Source organism: Kwoniella europaea, chromosome 2 (assembly GCF_036810445.1).
Source record: "Kwoniella europaea PYCC6329 chromosome 2, complete sequence".
In the NCBI taxonomy this organism is placed as follows: Eukaryota; Fungi; Basidiomycota; class Tremellomycetes; order Tremellales; family Cryptococcaceae; genus Kwoniella; species Kwoniella europaea.
This window is the reverse complement of record NC_089488.1, coordinates 2861110-2879420: the sequence shown is the minus strand read 5'-3', so window position 1 is coordinate 2879420 and position 18311 is coordinate 2861110. Positions and strand designations below refer to the sequence as shown.

General features: G+C 43.4%; 7 protein-coding genes across 7 annotated transcripts; 1 reads left to right on the top strand and 6 right to left on the bottom strand.

Annotated features, from left to right (window-relative positions):
• Positions 1-246: 246 nt before the first annotated feature.
• V865_007429 (uncharacterized protein) lies at positions 247-4156 on the bottom strand (the record flags this gene model as incomplete). Its single annotated transcript, XM_066231176.1, has 14 exons — positions 247-305; positions 396-566; positions 675-927; positions 1029-1158; positions 1235-1409; positions 1476-1573; positions 1660-1811; positions 1991-2087; positions 2195-2216; positions 2282-3219; positions 3292-3334; positions 3403-3494; positions 3565-3580; positions 3892-4156. 14 exons carry the CDS (start codon positions 4154-4156, stop codon positions 247-249), a joined length of 2511 nt encoding a protein of 836 aa, XP_066087273.1.
• A 692-nt stretch (positions 4157-4848) lies between these two features.
• Positions 4849-8219, bottom strand: V865_007428 (uncharacterized protein; the record flags this gene model as incomplete). Its single annotated transcript, XM_066231175.1, has 7 exons — positions 4849-4943; positions 5002-6128; positions 6203-6677; positions 6751-6850; positions 6971-7567; positions 7635-7721; positions 7791-8219. The coding sequence occupies 7 exons, from the start codon at positions 8217-8219 to the stop codon at positions 4849-4851; spliced, it is 2910 nt and encodes a 969-aa protein (XP_066087272.1).
• Positions 8220-8811: 592 nt separating this feature from the next.
• V865_007427 (uncharacterized protein) lies at positions 8812-9876 on the top strand (the record flags this gene model as incomplete). Its single annotated transcript, XM_066231174.1, has 3 exons — positions 8812-8872; positions 8942-9552; positions 9688-9876. 3 exons carry the CDS (start codon positions 8812-8814, stop codon positions 9874-9876), a joined length of 861 nt encoding a protein of 286 aa, XP_066087271.1.
• Positions 9877-10035: 159 nt separating this feature from the next.
• On the bottom strand, positions 10036-12682 carry V865_007426 (uncharacterized protein; the record flags this gene model as incomplete). Its single annotated transcript, XM_066231173.1, has 10 exons — positions 10036-10089; positions 10192-10422; positions 10551-10776; positions 10838-10889; positions 10964-11117; positions 11219-11274; positions 11337-11520; positions 11641-11967; positions 12043-12186; positions 12311-12682. 10 exons carry the CDS (start codon positions 12680-12682, stop codon positions 10036-10038), a joined length of 1800 nt encoding a protein of 599 aa, XP_066087270.1.
• A 388-nt stretch (positions 12683-13070) lies between these two features.
• V865_007425 (uncharacterized protein) lies at positions 13071-13835 on the bottom strand (the record flags this gene model as incomplete). Its single annotated transcript, XM_066231172.1, has 3 exons — positions 13071-13340; positions 13434-13583; positions 13659-13835. The coding sequence occupies 3 exons, from the start codon at positions 13833-13835 to the stop codon at positions 13071-13073; spliced, it is 597 nt and encodes a 198-aa protein (XP_066087269.1).
• Positions 13836-14521: 686 nt separating this feature from the next.
• On the bottom strand, positions 14522-15642 carry V865_007424 (uncharacterized protein; the record flags this gene model as incomplete). The annotated part of the gene is made up of 4 exons (XM_066231171.1): positions 14522-14716; positions 14784-15266; positions 15359-15470; positions 15563-15642. 4 exons carry the CDS (start codon positions 15640-15642, stop codon positions 14522-14524), a joined length of 870 nt encoding a protein of 289 aa, XP_066087268.1.
• A 2023-nt stretch (positions 15643-17665) lies between these two features.
• On the bottom strand, positions 17666-18289 carry V865_007423 (uncharacterized protein; the record flags this gene model as incomplete). Its single annotated transcript, XM_066231170.1, has 2 exons — positions 17666-18026; positions 18090-18289. 2 exons carry the CDS (start codon positions 18287-18289, stop codon positions 17666-17668), a joined length of 561 nt encoding a protein of 186 aa, XP_066087267.1.
• Between the last annotated feature and the right edge of the window lie 22 nt (positions 18290-18311).

The following is an 18311-nucleotide window of genomic DNA, read 5'->3' as shown; positions in this document are numbered from 1 at the left end:
AGATATCATCAATACCTTACGATCGGGACTTGTAATACAGTATACATATGAATACAAACATGAGATTCTTCTTCAAATATTTCCATTTGGAAGTCCTTCAAATGATAATTAGACCATGAAACTAACACAAGACAATATGATGAATGTTCAACAGATCACCTCCATCACTAATTCACATTTTTCGAGCTTGACGGCAAGTCCATCATTCATCCGCTCCGCTCCGCTTTCCACCTGATCATTCGCTACTCAATCATCTTCAAGCGAGTACAACCCTTCAATATCCGATAAGATATTTAAGAATTGCCCTATCAACACATACGAGAATCATCAGCTCTGTTCTTTCTTTCTTTCTTTCGTCTCTGTTCTCATTTTCAGGAGAGCGGGAGAACACTCACACAAATTCCTTTGAGCTTTCTGCGTCCTAGTTTCCAACACAGTCGGTATCATCTGATTATCAGGTCTGAAAGCTGATTCTTCATTACCGTCATTCGCAGACGGTTCCAGACTGTCCAATAACGTAGAAGCCACAAATTGTACTTTCTGGACGATCGGCTGACTATTCACGGCTATTCGATATTCGATTCAAACCCGAGGAATCAGTTACAATACAAATACAAAGCAAGGTACAGTGCAGCCAAGTTCCACAGAGGAATGATTTCTGACGACAAACCCACCCAAAACGGTCAAAGGTATTTTCTGCAAAATAGCCAACAAATCGCAAACCACCTCATCTTTCTCTGCGATTGAATTAACCATAACTTCTTCTTTCTCTTGTTGACCATGTTCGTTCTTTTCAGCAGAGTTACGACGGATCCAAGGTTGGTTTATACTTTCGTTGATGGCTTGATTGCTATTATCCCTTTCTTGTGCCAGTTGCAATTCATGTAGTTCATCTCGATATTGGAGGATCATGAATCGGACATGTTGCTATTGCATTTCGTACAAGTTAGCTAAGATACGAAACGGAGGGGCGGGTGCGGGTGTTTAATACTTATCATGATATTAAAGAATAATGAACGTCAACCCACCTGAGTGACGTATATATTAGCTTGTTGAACCAGGAAATGATCCTTGACGACTTCAGTATCGTAATTCGGGTCAGAGAAAATAGCCATGATATCGTCTTTGGCTCTTGCGTTCCAGCCAGGTGAGAGTGATCTGACCCGAATGCAGACATCATTCAGCCTAGCCTTCTTTTTCGTTCATGTAGGTTGTAGGTAGTAGCATCACTTACTGGACAGATCTACTTCCCGATCTGTAATCCAATCTCAAAGCTTTTGGACAATGATCCATCAATGTCATTGTCCTTTCATACAGATCATTGACCTCGTTCAACCTCATCTGCAATAATAGTCCGCTGGGTGGTTTCCTCTTATCTCTTCGATGTTTATCAAGCAATTGACCGGTTACTGCAGAATTTCTCAGCGGTCAGTACACGAATCTATCTATTTACGCCAAAAAAAGTTCTTACTCACTTCTATGAAGTCGACTGATGTAGTTGAAACCACACAATATTGAAGTATGTCCTTCAGGTTGGGGTAGATATCCTTGTTCCGAAATATACTCGTCGTCCCTATTTCCAGATACAGCGATACGGCGACCAGTCAGCTCATCGAATTCACCGTATGGTGTATGCATCAAGTCATCGTTCAAACGTACAGTTCTTCAGGGAAAGCCACGTCCGCACAATCATCCTCATGGAAGAAGACCGGTATAGCTTCTAAAGAGGCTATGCTTACGTCCGCACCGTAAAGTAACCAAAAGGATCGCCTCAGAAAGACACGGTTCAAGGGATTGAGCAAGGCATATGTCTGAGGACAAAACAAAGTGTTAACAGTACTTCTTGCTCATATTGGCTCGAAGGACAGCGACAGTATCGAAGGCCAATGGATTGATGGTGGAAGACGGAGTATCATACGATACATATCATCTCCTCCTCGGGATAAAAATACGATTGGAGATGGTAGTCAATGGAACATTCACCACTCACCTTCTCCTCATGTGCCTTTAGAGCTAACAAATACGCGTAGAGCGCTCCGAATAGACCTTTTCCAGCTGGTATACCGCCCATAACACGTGTCATGAATCTATATGAGAAGATCGTCAGTACAGGTCGGACATGATTGATGTATAGCTGGATCAAGTCTGGCGCGGAATGGAGGGCTGGTGAAGCGGCAAGAAAGGCATGACTTACAAACAATGATAGAAAATGATAGCTATCCAGTACGAGATGATCAGCATAAGTCTTCGTAAATATGGTATTTGTACATAAGAAACCCACTTCTGTTGATGGTGATGGCCGGGAAATCTGTCACCACATAATCTCTTATTCTTGAATTACAAGCTATGATCAAATCTTTCGTTTCCTTCCTTGACATTCTAACGAAACTTCTTGGTAATTGGATTAACGTGGATCCGACTATAGCCAAAACAAGAGAAGTCCATTCTTCCTCGTTTGGTCTTTCTTCTCTTTTCACATTCAAATCATGAGTGAAGCTCGGACGATGAAGACATGGGATAAGACAATAAATATAATCGAAATAGAGATCGATAATTTCATATAGTAAATGACGGGGTAATATCTTTTCGATAGGATTTTGAGGATTGGGTCGATGTTCCACATACATATATAATGGTCTTGTTGCCCCCCCTGCTCCTGGTCTTGCGTTTACAGGTGAATTGGTTATGGGTGTAGGGTACGCACTGTTGATGCTATTTTGAGGTGATGTATAGTACGCACTACCTGTACCATTCGTACTTCCTCCACTAAAATTACGTATGTGATCTTGAGGATGTGCACTATGGCTGACAGGGGGTAAGGCATGAGGTAAAGGGTATTGCCGAGGATGATCAGGTGAGGAAGTTGCCGAACGAGGAACGTCAATATATGATGGATGAAGTAGGTGACCATGTGGACCGTGTGGATGGGGATGTCTTCCGCCATAGTGAGCTTGAGCTTGAACTTGAACTTGGGTTGGATCCTGTATCGGAATAGGAGTGACATTACCACTACCACCCACGCTCGCACTGGCTAAAGTAGGTTCCCATCCTGTCACTTCGTTTATGTCCGTTTGAGGTTTGGGCTTAGCAAGCGCAGGATATGACAGGTCGGGCATACCGGGTGCTAGGGTCGTAGAAGGTGGTGGTGGGTCAGTCGATGATGGAGGAGGAGACTCGGTCGATACTCCTTCAGGTTCATTCTGCATTTTTCTCATATACCTGTTGGCGGTGTATCTCGTCAGCCAGGCTATGCGATGAGTATATGTCATTGACCAGAGCGAAGGGACTCACATATTCGGTGGACCTCTCTTTTTCGGCTTGTAATCGAATGTACCTGCAAAATCAAAGCAGATGAGCGACATTCTACATTGTTTTTGTAAATTGCGGAAATGGTCCACTGACATGTCAATCCGAGATGTTCGCAGTGGGAGCATATATCTCTGTGCGCGACTGAAGATCTCGTACTATTCGGAGGGGGTCTATCGCATTTGACTCTGTGGTTGAGAATGACATTGCGAATTAGCACTTGTTGGTCTTAGGACAAGGGGCAATCTAAAGACTCACTTTCTCGCTCGACATGCTATGATGAAGAGGAATATTACAGTGTTAGTATCCTGAAGTACTCTCACATGAAGAAACGAGGAGAAAGACTCGTCTATGCCTTAAAATCTCTAGTTTGTCATGCAAATGAGATCTTCTATCCTCGTTACTCTTTCCCAACGATATTTCCCATTGTCATCGGGACACAATCACGTCCATCTATATTCCAGCCTCAAGTAGATGGCAGAGGATATCAACTCACCATCACAAGATTCTATCACCCGATGGAGATCCATTCTAATGATCAGCCAACTTCCCCTTTTCACCTTTTCGCGTATACACAGAACTCACGACTCTGCCTGGTTTTCTTGATCCTCTCATCATTCCCACTCCCAGCATTATCCTTCTTCTTCCTCTTTGCAGATTTGGGGTTATTCGCCTCTATATCCGAACTCTCATATCCTTCCATCGGCATTGGACTTATCCTATGACCTGTCCCAGGGCCATACTCGTGAGGATGGGGATATAACCTGCTCGTGCTCGTGCTTGAGCTTGATCCCGGCTCGTTGAGTGTTGGTGGTGGATGTGAAGTGTAGGTGGAGTATGGATGATTCATCGTATTGTCCATCTCGTCTCTTCTTCTCATTACTTTTCGCTGTATGTAATGCCAATTGGTGATTGGTAGTTTACGATGATTTAAAAAGATGATGATCAAATTGATTTGTACGATTGATTGTGTTTGTCATACGAGTCATTGCAAGTAGCGTGTACGCATACCTTAACATCCAAGTACAAATACAGTACACCCTGAAATGAAAATGATCCCACGAAACCACATGCGAATTGAACCATTTAACCATTTAAGGTTACTAACCCTCGGATCCCCTTCCTAGGACAGTGCGCATTACAAACCGGCTAACAGGCTGTTAGCGGAGTCAAATCCCCATTTACAACAATTACAAAATCTTTTCTCACATGTGAACTCGTCACCCTGATTGATTTCGTTATATATCGTTATATTCCTAGTGTGCAATCGAATCCATTCCATTCCAAAATCTAGATCTCAACTTCACTCGCTTCATCTCTCAATATCCGATATCGGTCATCAAATAATAATACAGCAACTTACGTGAGAACACGTCATTGAAATTATATGCTCTACAGCTTAGTTTTCGATGATTTGCTGTATTCTATATCCATGCGATCACAGGTACCAATCAATACCACAGAGCAAAGCTATGTATGCATGCACAAGATATAGATGTAGACATAACCGTAGATAGACCATGCCGTCTACACTCCATCCCCTCAAGTAAACGTCCCACTCTTATTACCTCCTTTAGGTTGACTCAGATCTCTTGCTGCTCTCGCTCCGAATGTAGGAGCTTCGATCGCACCTATACCTATATAGTTCATGAGCTTATTCAGTCCTATGTTTTTTACTTGGAAAAATGTACTCACCACCATTACCGCCCTTCTTATCTTTCCTCCTCTTCTTCTTCTCTTTACCCTCCTTACCCAACGCACTATCAGGTTGGTCCAGTATATTCGGCATAGAAGAATAATCGAATTCGGGAATCTCATCAGGTTTGATAACCTTCTTCGTCTTCTTCTCCTTCTTCGTTTTGGTCACCTGTTCCCCATTTCCATTCGGTGTCGATGTATCAGTAGTAGTATCCAACTTGACTTTCTTCCCTCCGTTCACATTCTCGGTTCCATTGGTACCACCAACTCCCGAAGTAGAAGGTAAAGACGATGATGCTCCTCTCTCACGTTTGGGTTTACGTGATTTCTTGACTTGCACTATACCTCCTTCCTCTTTCTTGCTGTTCACGGGTATAGGCACTGGTTGAGCTTCAGTCGCAAGATCTTGCTTATCTTCGGTCTTCGATATCGTCGTTGTCGAGCTGTTCCCATTGACTTTCTCATTCATGTTCGCACCTCTCTCAGTGGGAGGTACGTATGGTACTTGCTCAGGAACAATCGATTCTACAGCTTGTTTCGTACTTTGTAATTCACCATGAATAGAGTTCTGTACATTCTCAAAACCAGGTGATAACTCCTTATTCTTCCTATTGATATTTCTGGGTTTTCTACCTTTACCTTGTTGGATGATCGTCGAGCCAAATAGAGACGATGTCAATTTCGAACTGTTCACTACCTTGGATGATGACGGGGTTGAAGTCGAAGAGGAAGAGGAAGAAGATTTGATCGTCGTACCGAACAATCCAGAAGTCTTACTTGACTTCGTTGATGATGAAGTAGTGGCTGAAGGAGCGGGAACAGTGATAGCATCCCAAACATCTGGAATAGGTTTAGGTTGAGAATCAAGCATCTTCTGCTGTTGTTTCTGGATAATGCCCTGTTTCTTGATTCGAGCGACTTCCTCTATCGCCGCAGCTTTCTGGCTTTCTTCAAGTTGGTTGGCTTGCCATTCTGCTTTGGCCTGTTTGATAATTTCACCGATCTCTTCCAAACGAGCCGCTGCGATCGGTGCTCGATCAGGGTTGATAGCTTGTTTGATCAAGATTGGTGCGGTCCCACGGAGTAATGCTAGGTTCTTAAGGATATCTTGGGGCATGATATAGCTGCGGGCACAATCATCGACAGTCAGCTTCCATTGCATAAAATGGCATAGAGAATGAGTAAAAACGGAACCCACATCGGACTTTCATCCAGCTCCCTACCCAATCTATCTCTCCAAGCATGTAACTTCCTCCATACCCAACCAGGTTCTTCATCCACTACAGTTTTGTTCAACCATTTCTTCGCTGCTCCCATCCATCCTCCCGTTCCCTTTCCAGTCTCTTCGTTATACTCGTCGATTTCGTACATCTTCAAAGCGGTATCTTCCGACCTGCCCAATACCTCTCTCATAGCTTGCTGGGGATTTCGTCGAGTAACTTCAATCACGGGATTCCCATTGGGATCAGGTGAAGGTGGTCTGGATGATTGTTCCAACAATGCGTTTCGAAGGTTATCATAGATATAAAGAAGGAAATGAGTATCCGATCGAGCATAGTGTAACATCCCTTCTGGCAAAGGGCGAATACGCCAATCGGCCATTTGATATCGCTTGTCAGCTTCGAAATTGCAGTATGTTTTCAGTAGACTGGCCAGAGATCGTTGCGTGTATTCTACAGCCAGAGGAGAAGGTTCAGTATAATGTCTCACACAAGACTGGCATGTAATCGGTGAGCAGTCACTTACGCAAGACGACCGTAGCATGGTACGTATCAAATAGGTTGACAACGAAGATCTCGAAATCATGTTGCAACCATACGATATCACTATCTGAACCATGGAATACCTGTCGATAACGGATCTGATCAGCAAGACATAGGACCATACGCGGCAGAAAGACTTGCGAGATTACCCGGTAATGGGGGAAAGAAAGAATAGTACACTACGGTGTATTGATCCAACTCACCTTGATGATGCCAGGATTCGTAAACACATCACCCAACTTATCTTCTTTTAGCTCCTTCCTCAATTTCAGCGCATCAATCACCCAATCCCCTTCCCTCGTTGAAATCTGAATCAAACATGTAAACCCAGAATAACTTCGCATATTATGATGTTCCAGATCTACCGCAATCTCTTTCGATTTTTTCAGTATCTCCGTCAATTCCGTTAATTGTTCGGGTGTATCGACAAATTGGAAAGGGGTATCTTGGAATGACTTCGGTTTGATCGGAGGAGAGTTGATAAATAGTGAAGTGGGATATGGGAGATGTTTAGTTTCGTAGTAATATGGATGTTGTCGTAATCTAATTTCTCTTTCTCTCCTCCAATATTCCTTGGATGGATCCAGTTCCTCTTCCATACTTAGACTATAGTCTAAGGCCGGGACGAAATCCAACGGTACCATCGAGTGCGGTTTACTGCTGAGTTTGGGTCTCCAAGGTGATGTGGTAGGTGTATTGTCAATAGGCTCGTGGAAGAGTAATTGAGGTTTGGGTATATCAGAAGCGTGAAGGATGTTTTGAGGTAATCGGGCGGCTTGCTTGGAAAATGGCCCGGGGAGCTGTATCAAAGTGTACATATCAGCTTTGAAAGAGTAGAAGCTCGAAGCCATATGTATCATGACTCACTTTTTGACCTGCTTGAGCAGCTAGATGAGGCTTCACAGCGATGGCCGCTTTCTTCTTCTGTCCACTGGCTTCATCAAGACATGAGTCCTATGCGTAAGATCAAGTCAGTAGGATGTCGCTCCTATCGAACAATGCCAAGAAGAGTTGTTCACTTACAGCATCTTCCAGCAGTCCGTCTACAACAGCCACTACACTCTGCTTAAATCCATCAACCACATCATCTTCGTCACCCAACTTCCGTCTGTTGATAGTCCCTTTACCTTTCCCTTTGATTTTGGCAACTTTCACCTGATCACTTTTCGGCAATTGGTTAGGGTTCTTCTGCGCTTGTTGAGATTTATCCACCAGGTCCAATAACCTCTCAGTCAACTTGAGTATCCTCTCGCTCGCACTATCCAAATCCGTAGCGAATTTCTTGTCGAGCGTTCGGTGGAATGATAAATCCGATTTGGAGGGAAGGTTCGCAGCGTGATTCGTCAGATTGTCTAAAGCTTGTGTCAAGTGCGGTAAGTATTCTTGGAAATTTTCTATGGGTGAGGGTCCATTTTTGGCTGAAGCTGGAGCGGTAGTAGGAGGAGAAGACATGATGGTTTTTTCGAGCTGGCTGTGTGTCTTGCGTAAGTAGATTAATCGATGGTTGAATCGGGATAGTATGTCAGGTATATCTGATTCGCTGTTGTCTGAAGAGCTGATAGGACTTGGGGAACTGGAAGATGCAGTTGATGATGATGCTTGAGGTTGAGCTGATGATACAAGAGATCGAATGGATGAAGAAAGTGGAAATGAGTGGTGAGTTTGGCTGAAAGACGAAGAGAGCACGAAGGCTCTGCTCTGGGTATATATGGTCCGAATGGTGTATGCTCTTGCAGATATACTGTTACAAAGTGAGAGCGATGATGATCTTGAGAGGGTATGAGGTATGGATGAGTATGGATGTCTGCGATGAGGAACATAGAGGCAACATGCATGTTGGATAAGTTGTAAGTTATATTTTGATTATTTGATAGATCTGCTGCTATAGTGGAGGTGATTGTTAAACATTAAATGGGTGGTCCATATAAACATGGCCATTCTTGACCCTCTAGCTCTGCCCGTTGAAATTTCGGATCTCTCGATGTTTTCGTTGATCTTTTCGAGATTACTACAAGTATCTATCATAGCATCCACAGCAATCACCATGTCACTCGCACCCAGATCACGATCACTGATACGGCCCTCGTTGTCCATAAGAAGTGCAGGTAAGCTATCTCTTGCCAGCATGTCGTGGAAGATAGCTTACATCTCTTCTCCCTTCCATGTACGATCAGCTCTCCAGCGATTCTCCTCTTCTTCTTCTTCCTCCCCTTCATCCTCATCTTCAAATGCTCCTCCAATAATAGCTTCACTCCTTCTCTCTCGTGCACCTCTCCTTACACCAACACCTACAGAACTTGAAAAAACGTACTACGACTATTCTCGATCCATCAAACATTCCTTATCTTCACCTCTCCCTACTGAATTCTACTTCAAATCAGGGTCTTTACCCCTCCGACGATACCTAAAGGCAGAACACGAGTACGAGACTGAAATCTACGGAGAGAGGTTGGCAGGTGGTAAACCAGATAATATAGGTGATATACCACCTGAAACAGAGTATGAAATCTTACCTCGAAATCATTGGGAAGAAAAGGACAAAAAGGATGGAAAGGGAGAAAAAAGTTTGGAAAGATATCCAGAAGAAGAAGTCTACTGTCTGTTACAAAGTAAAGATAAGAAGAAATGGGTATTTCCAAGTACGATTGTAGAGAGGTTACAGAGTTTGGACGAGGCTATAAATGATAATATAATAGGACCGAATGGACAATTGGATGGGAAAGGGATGGATAGTTGGTTGGTAACTAGGAAACCTGTTGGAGTGGTCAGAGAGGGTGAACAGAGGGTGAGTCAGGAACTAAACCGTCTATCGAATTTAGCTTGGCCCTTCTATCTTTCTTTTCGCTTTTCCATACGCAGGAAAATAACTCAGATCGAAGATAGTAGATTGGATGTTGATTCTTCTTCTTCTTGCTTTCAGACATTCTTCCTCCGAGGTCATATTCTGGCAGGTCAACCAACTCTCACACCTTCATCAAATTACACCTCCCACGCATGGCTAAACGTCAGAGAGGTAGAAGATAGATTGAGGAAACAGGGTGATGAGAAACTATGGGAGAGCGTTAAAGGGATGTTTGGTATACCAGAGCAAGAAGTAGAGGAATCATAAACACAAGGGATATTCATAATGCATAGTATATCATATACATGTGTACCAAAGTGATTCATCATATACAACTGAATTCTTCAGTTCACATCACCGGTACTTTACAAAAGTTATCATATTTGTCATATTGTTCGTTTGTTCATGTCATCGATCACTATTCGTCTATTCGTCTATTCGTCTCGTCTCTACAGGATCGAATCTTACCCATAAACCACCCTATTAGAGTGATTTTATTATTAGCTCAATTCCATTGTTGGTTCTTCATCATCATTCCCAAAACAGTGTCATGAAAGATTCGTCAATATGATAATAACTCACCTTGATAGCCAATACCACATCAGCGACTACCCACATCCTATCCTTCCCACCTCTCGCTCGTCCATCACATCCTTCCACCGTCGTCCACAAAGAAGGAATGGAGGTATTCTCATGTTGAGAATCAAATGCGAAATCCAACTTCTTCCCTTCTGAAGACAATTTGTCTAAATGACGTGAGAAGAGGATCAAGAATGTATGAGTTACGGTCAGAGCGAACGGTTGACCTAAACACTAAATATCGCAATAACCAATAACCGATAACAAATGACAAATGACAAAAGGTAAAGTATCAGTCAGCTCGATGTCGATATCTCTTTGAGGATTAAAATTGTTATTGTAGTCGAACTGTCGATACTCACCATCCTAGGACCATAATTCCAACTCATAAACGCTTCTCTCTCCTTCTTCCCCAATCCGTCATTCAACCATCTTTCAGGTTTGAATTCATTCACATCGTCTCCCCAGACTTTCTCATCACGCTGCATCAGTATGAAAGCTAGGATGATAGATGTATTGGCGGGCATGTACATTGGTTGGCCACCTGAAGAAGTGGGTAAGAGTGATGGTCGGAGTGTACGTCTGATACTATTGTTCAACAACCATGATTATCGGTATATACTGTCGATAGATAGATGTGAGAACTCACTTTAGTGGGACTGGTGGATATAATCTTAGAACCTCATTGATATATGCTCGAGCTATACACAATTCAACCAGACTACTTAGTTAGTATTGTTCAAGATCATGGTCAATGATGGACCGACAGACATACTATACCTCAATTCCCTAATCACATCTTTCGTTATCTCCCCATCCCCATCTCCTTCTCCAGCTATTACTATTGACCTAATCTCTTCTCTAAGCTTTGATCCCACCTCTGGATGGAGGATCAATACATATACGCAAAAAGTCAAACATGACGCGAGCTATGATTATAATGAAATATCAGCATTTCTTGTCAAATTCCAACTAATATCGTATGTACATATACGCAAAGACAGCCAGGAGATCTGTAGTATGAACTCACGGTATCTCTGGCAGCAAGTAAGGTATTAATCAATTGATCTTCGATCAATTTAATATCTGCATATATCACCGGTATGAGTACAAGCTTCACTTTGGTAGAAGAGGTAAGGGGAACATACCATCAGTAGCAACTACCAGACGGTCGATCAAATGCAGATGATCCTTATCCTGCTTTTCATCATCGTCAATGAGATTCTGTCGATCATGCTTCCTCTTGATCGCCCTTTCGATGATAGGTTCGAAAAATGTCCGTATAATTCTCATCGGTTCGAGAAGCGGATCATGAGTAAGTTCAAACAGAGGCTATACATATGGAATTACCAATGATGACTGTAAGCTACATCACTCAATCAGAGGAATAGAAGCCAAGATGTACATTCGCAGAGTTACACATGAGAAAGTGACAGGGGAATTGACACTCACCCAGATAGTCCCGATTTTCACTCTTTTCCCTACTATCCTCTGAGCTTGAGTCATCGCATCTGCCAATTTATCTTTCGATTTCGCCCAGTCCTCATCTTCATCCTTATTCCCTTCCAATCCCACTTTAGTAGAAGAAGTGGTTGAAGAGAGATGTTCACCCGTCATCCATAAGATGGCCATTTCCAAAGCCAATTTCCCCAGTTCCTTTTGTACATCAAAACCTTCTCCATCAGATGGCACCTCATCTAGGAATGCTCGTATGGAAGGTGTAAAGAGTTTAGGGGAGATGTGAGCGGGGTGAAAGAACGGTCTCATCAATGATCGGTGCTATTAAATCATATCGGCATGAGATATTCAGAAATCTAGGCCTAGACCTAAAAGGAAAGAAGAGGGATCACTTACAAATTTCCATCTATCACCATCGGAATTGAATATCCCATCACCTAAGAAATCGACCGCTCTATCTTTGAATTTCTCACCTTTGACGAAATTATCGAAATCGTCCATTAATACATGTTTCAGTACTGCTGGGTCTGAAGAAATTACCTAATGAGCCCCAAAACAAAACATAAGTCAGTCAATCCAGTGTCAATTAGCAGTATTCGATCTTGATCTTAATTATTTATAGATACTTCATAAATAACGAAAAGGTAATAGATACTTCACTTACCTGATCTTCACCTAATACTCTCGTATTATAGGTCCTCCCCCATTTCCTCTGCAACAAAACCATCATCCTAGCTACTTCCTCTTCTGAACCGGATTTAGCCCAATCTACTAATATATCCAAGTTCAATGGCCAGCGTCCCTTCACTCTAGGTATGTCCCTTGATCCCATCAATCTCGCTCTTCGGGAGGACAGGTAAACCGAGATATGCGAGCGGATTATATAGATGATAGGAAATGAGAGGATATATCCTAAAATTTTCCATATTGCCTGCAGCTGGTTCAGAGCGAACAGGTGGAGACATGATGAGAAGACTAAGGGAGGAACGATGAGGGTTTTCAGTAGTGCTGGATAGAGGAATTGAGAACCCTTCATGTTGTATTGTTTGAAGGGACTGACGCAGATTGGAGTTCGGTCTCTCTTGAGGGGGACACCAAACTTGACCCTTTGACCCTGTTGCAGGTGTTGAATGAAAGTTGAGGATGGTGAAAGTAGGAATGAATGACAATTGATCAATGAGAAATCCAACATTACTGTTCCTTGTCACTCACTGTACGCGTCTAGGCACAAGAGGATGTTGCCTCGGTTTGGAGATGCGGATGACCGAGAAGACATGAGAGACGGGCTGGTTGTCACGGATCTATCTATGCATTATACGTATGTATGTTATATGGATATGGACGATGCGTTGATTATATGTAGTAAATTGGGAATATGATACAGTGAAATCGGATCATTATACTTGACGTCTCGTTCTGTCCTTCTATACTTTTGAGTAAATCGCATTAATACCAAATCCACAATCCATCTTCTGTCCTTCAATTTGGTCCGCAGGTGAATCATAACATCCACATTCGTATTGGAACTCGTCTGTCGTACCATCATATTCCGGTCGGACCGAGATAGACTGAGTACCTTCTGGACAACTGTCAAGACATCCTACAGATGAGGTGGAAAGTGAAGTTGATGAAGGGGTAGAGATCGGTGGGATTTTACATGTCTGAAGAGTATAGGATGAATGGAGGTATTCGACCTGTATTTCAAGTATTAGTCAGCTCTACACCTTACAATGCGGTAGACATGAACGAGGTACTAGTGAATGAGGAATCAGTGAGCAATGACCTACCGAAGCATCATCTTGGGATCTACAATTACCCAAATCATCTACCGCATAAACCACCTCATCGGGTGTGGGTGCATCACCAGAAGGAGAACAATAACATTCGGATGTATCTTGTCTATAAAATGCTAAATCCCATTGAGTAGAGCATGATGACTGAAAAGAAGAAGAATAGTCAGTATAGATCTCTAGACAACGGATTACTTTCGTATTGATAAAAACATCACTCACACTGCACTCCTCTCTACTAGTCGCATTGACAGCTACGCTCTGAGTTAACGAAGGGATCTTGGTATCGAGCACACAAGCGATGTAAACTGGCTGTCCGCCTGATACTTCGGATTCCTGTCTGGGCAATTTGATCGCTTGAGCAGCTAGCGCAGTTGAGAGTAAGAAGAGTGGTAACATTGTGATATGATTTTGGTTTGCAGCTGAACACTTGGCGTATATTGTAAGTTGAGGTTGAAGGAAATTACAAGAGGTCAGACTGTCTTCAATGGTCTGGACAGCGTTATATATGCATTTGGCCAACGAACCATCTGATGTCAGCTGACGTATTTCGATATGATCATCTTCAGTACCTATTCATACTTCATTCACTATACTTCGAGCCATCTTCTTAGGTCCTTTGATCCATTGGATCATACTCCGATTTGACACAGCATGACGCATGCAGGTCCCTCGAAAACCTATGATCCGATATGCTCGAAAATGAATGAGATACCTTGTCCGACGGGTGGTAAGAGCTAAGAGAATTCAGCTAGATCACTAGACTAAATTTAGATTGAGAAATTGAGGAACGAGTGAAGGGAAACTTTGTGTATCCCTCGGTTATCTTTACCGGAGCACAGATGGGGTAGACAAAGTCAGTCATAGGATCAACCCATCTAGATATGGACCGAACCACACTGTAGAGGACATTTTATACATGATGTTACATATAATTCTACATCCTATCTAACGAAGACGAGCGAAAAGAAGACAAAAGATGATTGTCCGTGGGGCTAACTAAAGCTACAGTCTAATCAAATGAAAATTCTGTCTGTATTGTCCATCTTATCTGACTGTTACCTACACAGTACCGAAGCTATCGCTTAAAAAGCGGGAGCGGGGTTGGAGGATTTAGAGTTGAAAGGCTTGTTGAAGATCATAGGACCAGCAAGGATGTTATCGTCTCCTACCAAGGTGGTGTTTCCTTGGGAGGTAAGGACGGCATAGGAGATACCTTGTACTGAGGGGAGTCCTTGGACTTTACCGTTAACGACTGGGAAGGTGTTGGTGGTCAACCCCTAATAGCGATGCAAGAATATCAGCCGCTGAATTATCATGATATATAGAGGATGGTGTATGACTCACAGCAATGACTTGGACAAAAGCACCGTCGGTGCTAGCGCTGGTAGAGACGGTACCGTCATCGGCGATGGTGAGAGCAGGGAAAGCCTTGACTGGTAAAGTGGGGTTGGTAGATGGACAAGAAGTGATGAAGGCACTGGCGATAGAGTAAACTTCGTCAAAGTCCAAGGGGGTATCCTCGGGACCTGACCATGCTGGACCCTTCTCGACGGAAGAGTACAACCAAGCTTGATGTCTTGCTTCAGTAGTCAAGATGGATCCAGCAACGGTCACGTAGGCCTTCTCAACGATGGAAGAGGCGGCACCGAGGTAAGCGGATACCCCGACGTTCTCAATCAAAGTGGCTGTAGCGAGGAACGAAGCGGGGTCGGTGACACCTGGGAATTGGTATGAACAAGGTTGAGTAGCTGCTGATCCGAGAGCACCGGAAAGTAAGGCGACGTGTTGAGCTTCATGTTCGGCGATGTTCTCAATTCTGTTTCGGACCTATAGCCAAACAACAGAATATCAGCAACCGTACATAGATATGCAGGGTAGATAGATGGTGATGTAGTGGAAGTGGGAAGAAAAGTACTCACCCAGTCGGGGTAACCAGCTTTTTGGAAAGCGGCTTGATCGAATTGACCTAAGTATTGGTGGTAGAATGCGTTCTCGAGATGTTCGAGGGTAAGAGCATACTGGAGAATGTCACTGGAGGAAAGAGAAGGATCGGTTTAGTCATTCAGGTGTGTGACAGTGAAAAAGGACACGTTTCAAGAGAATGAGAGAATGGCTCAACTCACGTGTCGGTAACAGCACGTTTAGCAGGAGCGGCGTACGAAGCGATAGCAGACAAGAGGGCGAAGGCGACGGTGAACTTCATCTTGATTGTTTTTGTTGGTTTGTTGGGTTTGCAAAAGAATGTGAGTTTGAGTTGGTCGAGTTGAGTTGGGATTATACTTGGAGCTGTATGAGTGAATTGGTGAGTGATCAGTGGATGAAGAAAGTGTACTGTTAGTTCGATGGAATGAGGGGTTTATATATGTATGTTCCCATTCAGTTCTTGAGTGTCTAAGTGTAGTGTAAACAATGGCTTGTTTACATCTCGGATTGGTCTTACGGTATAACCACTGGTTGATGACAGTCCAATCCAAAGAGCCATCTCCCATATTATCAGTCTAACAATACACAAGCCAAACGCATTTTAATCGAACTCCTAGTGATGACGGCAGGTAAAGTAGAATGGAATGATTGTTTAGTCCACATTCGAATTATCGTATCATACAATGCTGAATCATTATTCAGCAAGCTCTGATGATACACGCTGCGGATCAAATGCCGGGTTTATGGTGGCTTCAGGCTACGGATTACAGTAGTATCGTAGTATCTGATAGATTACTAGAGACGGGACCCCTTACCTCATTGTCCTGATTAGCCCATCGTGAATGAACAGAAAACCAATGTATCGGACCAACTGATGAGGTGCGTTTCGAATGTCAACGCATATCCGGAGCAGGTAGATCATCATTTGAATAAAAAACATTTTCGAACGTGACTAACTTCTGTAACGAGGTGAACAAAGTGTAAGTGGCTTCTAACCCATTTTTACCCTTGGGTACGAACATTTCAAGTTGTGTGCATTCAGATAGGGATTTATCAATCGAATATTCGGCCAAACACACTCCGTTCGGCACCATTGACCCATCCGGGGCCAGAATCAGTCTCCTTCTCCTTGATCCACAACAAAGCATGAGACGGGTGTTTGTTTGTTGGGTCTGGTTTTGGTCCGCACTTCGTTGAGGCACCGGAGCGCACGCGGCACATCGATGGTTACGTTACTTTCGATGAAGGATGTCGCCATCAAGAAACGTAAAACGCAAAACGTAAAGTCCTGTAACTGAATACAAACAACATCGATATTCAAATGAACCAGGTGCAAGTAAATAAACAAGCAAACAAGCAAACAATTAAACGGACAGGAGAAATGCAATTAATTTTGTACCATAGGTGAAATCAGATGGGAGAAATGAGCGAGTCCGAATATGAGATAGGTGTACCTCTCGAAGGATACAGATTGCATTTTATATGACGATAGTACCGACCGATATGACCTTTGTTACCGAAGCAAGCTACTAAGCTTATACGTTCATTTCCCTTTTCGTGCAAGTAACGAGAGAAGTTCGCTTCAGGTAGTCAATCTTCCCCTTTGCCCTGTATGCCACGCCGCATCAGCGGCCAATCTGGCCATCTCATTGAGACTAGTACGTGTGTCAGTTGTAGACCTGTGTAAAGTCTCAGCAATACATTACTATGTAGTGTATTCTTGCTCTGACTATCCCGAGAGAGCTTACTCTGTCAAAGTGATACTGTGATCCATGCTATCTTTCACGAGGTCAGACCATCCTGAGGTTATGGTCTTTGAGCTTTCTTGCACTGATGATTGTCTGTGAGGCATGGGGAGGTATTCTTCCTGATTCAATCGATACTGTATAGTCGAATTTTACCTAACCTTACACTTGACGGAAAGAGATCCACTTGAGACGAAGAGCTTTTATGCCCTTAGAATCCCGAGGTGTTCGGACGCTGTTAGCCAAGCTGACCTTGAAAGATGGAGAACACGAAGCGAAATTCATACCACCATTCGGCCATTCGGCCAAGCAAAGAAGATCACAATGTACAGTCAAAATTTTGTTCATGTGGCGAAGGAGCTCTTCGAGCATTGTCTCTTCGTCTTGAAATATACATTCAAAGGGCAATGAGTGACTGACGTTCTAGATATAAGTTCATACTCATAGGCGAACCTGTATAAAATAGCATGGGAATACCACTGATGGGGTCTTTGGACTGTCCATAGCACCTTTTATGGAATAGAAGTTACTGTGGCCTTCCGGTCGTATGCATCTCAGTCATTCTGAAGGTGCATTCCTACTAAAAACCGATCCATGCGAGAAGAAATCATCGTCTCTCCTTTTCCTCTCATGAGACCCCATGTGATTTGAGCCATCGCTTGATATCGCAGGATTGGTTGTCTGAGCTACAGCTCTCGACAGATCCCTTGATGAAGTAGGGGTCGTACCCTTATCAGTCACTTGAGTTACTTGAGCCTCTGAGGGGTTTCTCGACACCGTACGACTACCGGGATTCGATCTTTGAGCACGTTCAGCAGTAAATCGCGACATTATCTGTCGGTACTGCTCTGTACTCATTTCGAAAGTCTTGGTTGGATCGTAAGGATCGACGAGTGTGTAGTATTGATCCTCGCTGCCCCTGCAATTACAAGTCTGTCCAAAATCTCTTTATCACACTTGGATATCACTAGCTATAACCTACTCGCTACCAGAAGTACCAAATGAGCTCACTGGTGGAGCTAAGAGCTCACGTCTCCTCGTCACTTCCATGCTCAGTAGCTCATTCAGCACGCTATCCTGTTCTTCCAGATTTGTTCTCCCTTCACTTCCAGCCTCGTGGTCCGTGCTTTTCCCCTGAGTCACGACACTGGGTGGAGCAAATATAGGCTTGTCGTGCTGCATGATATCGATAGTCTGAGGAGCA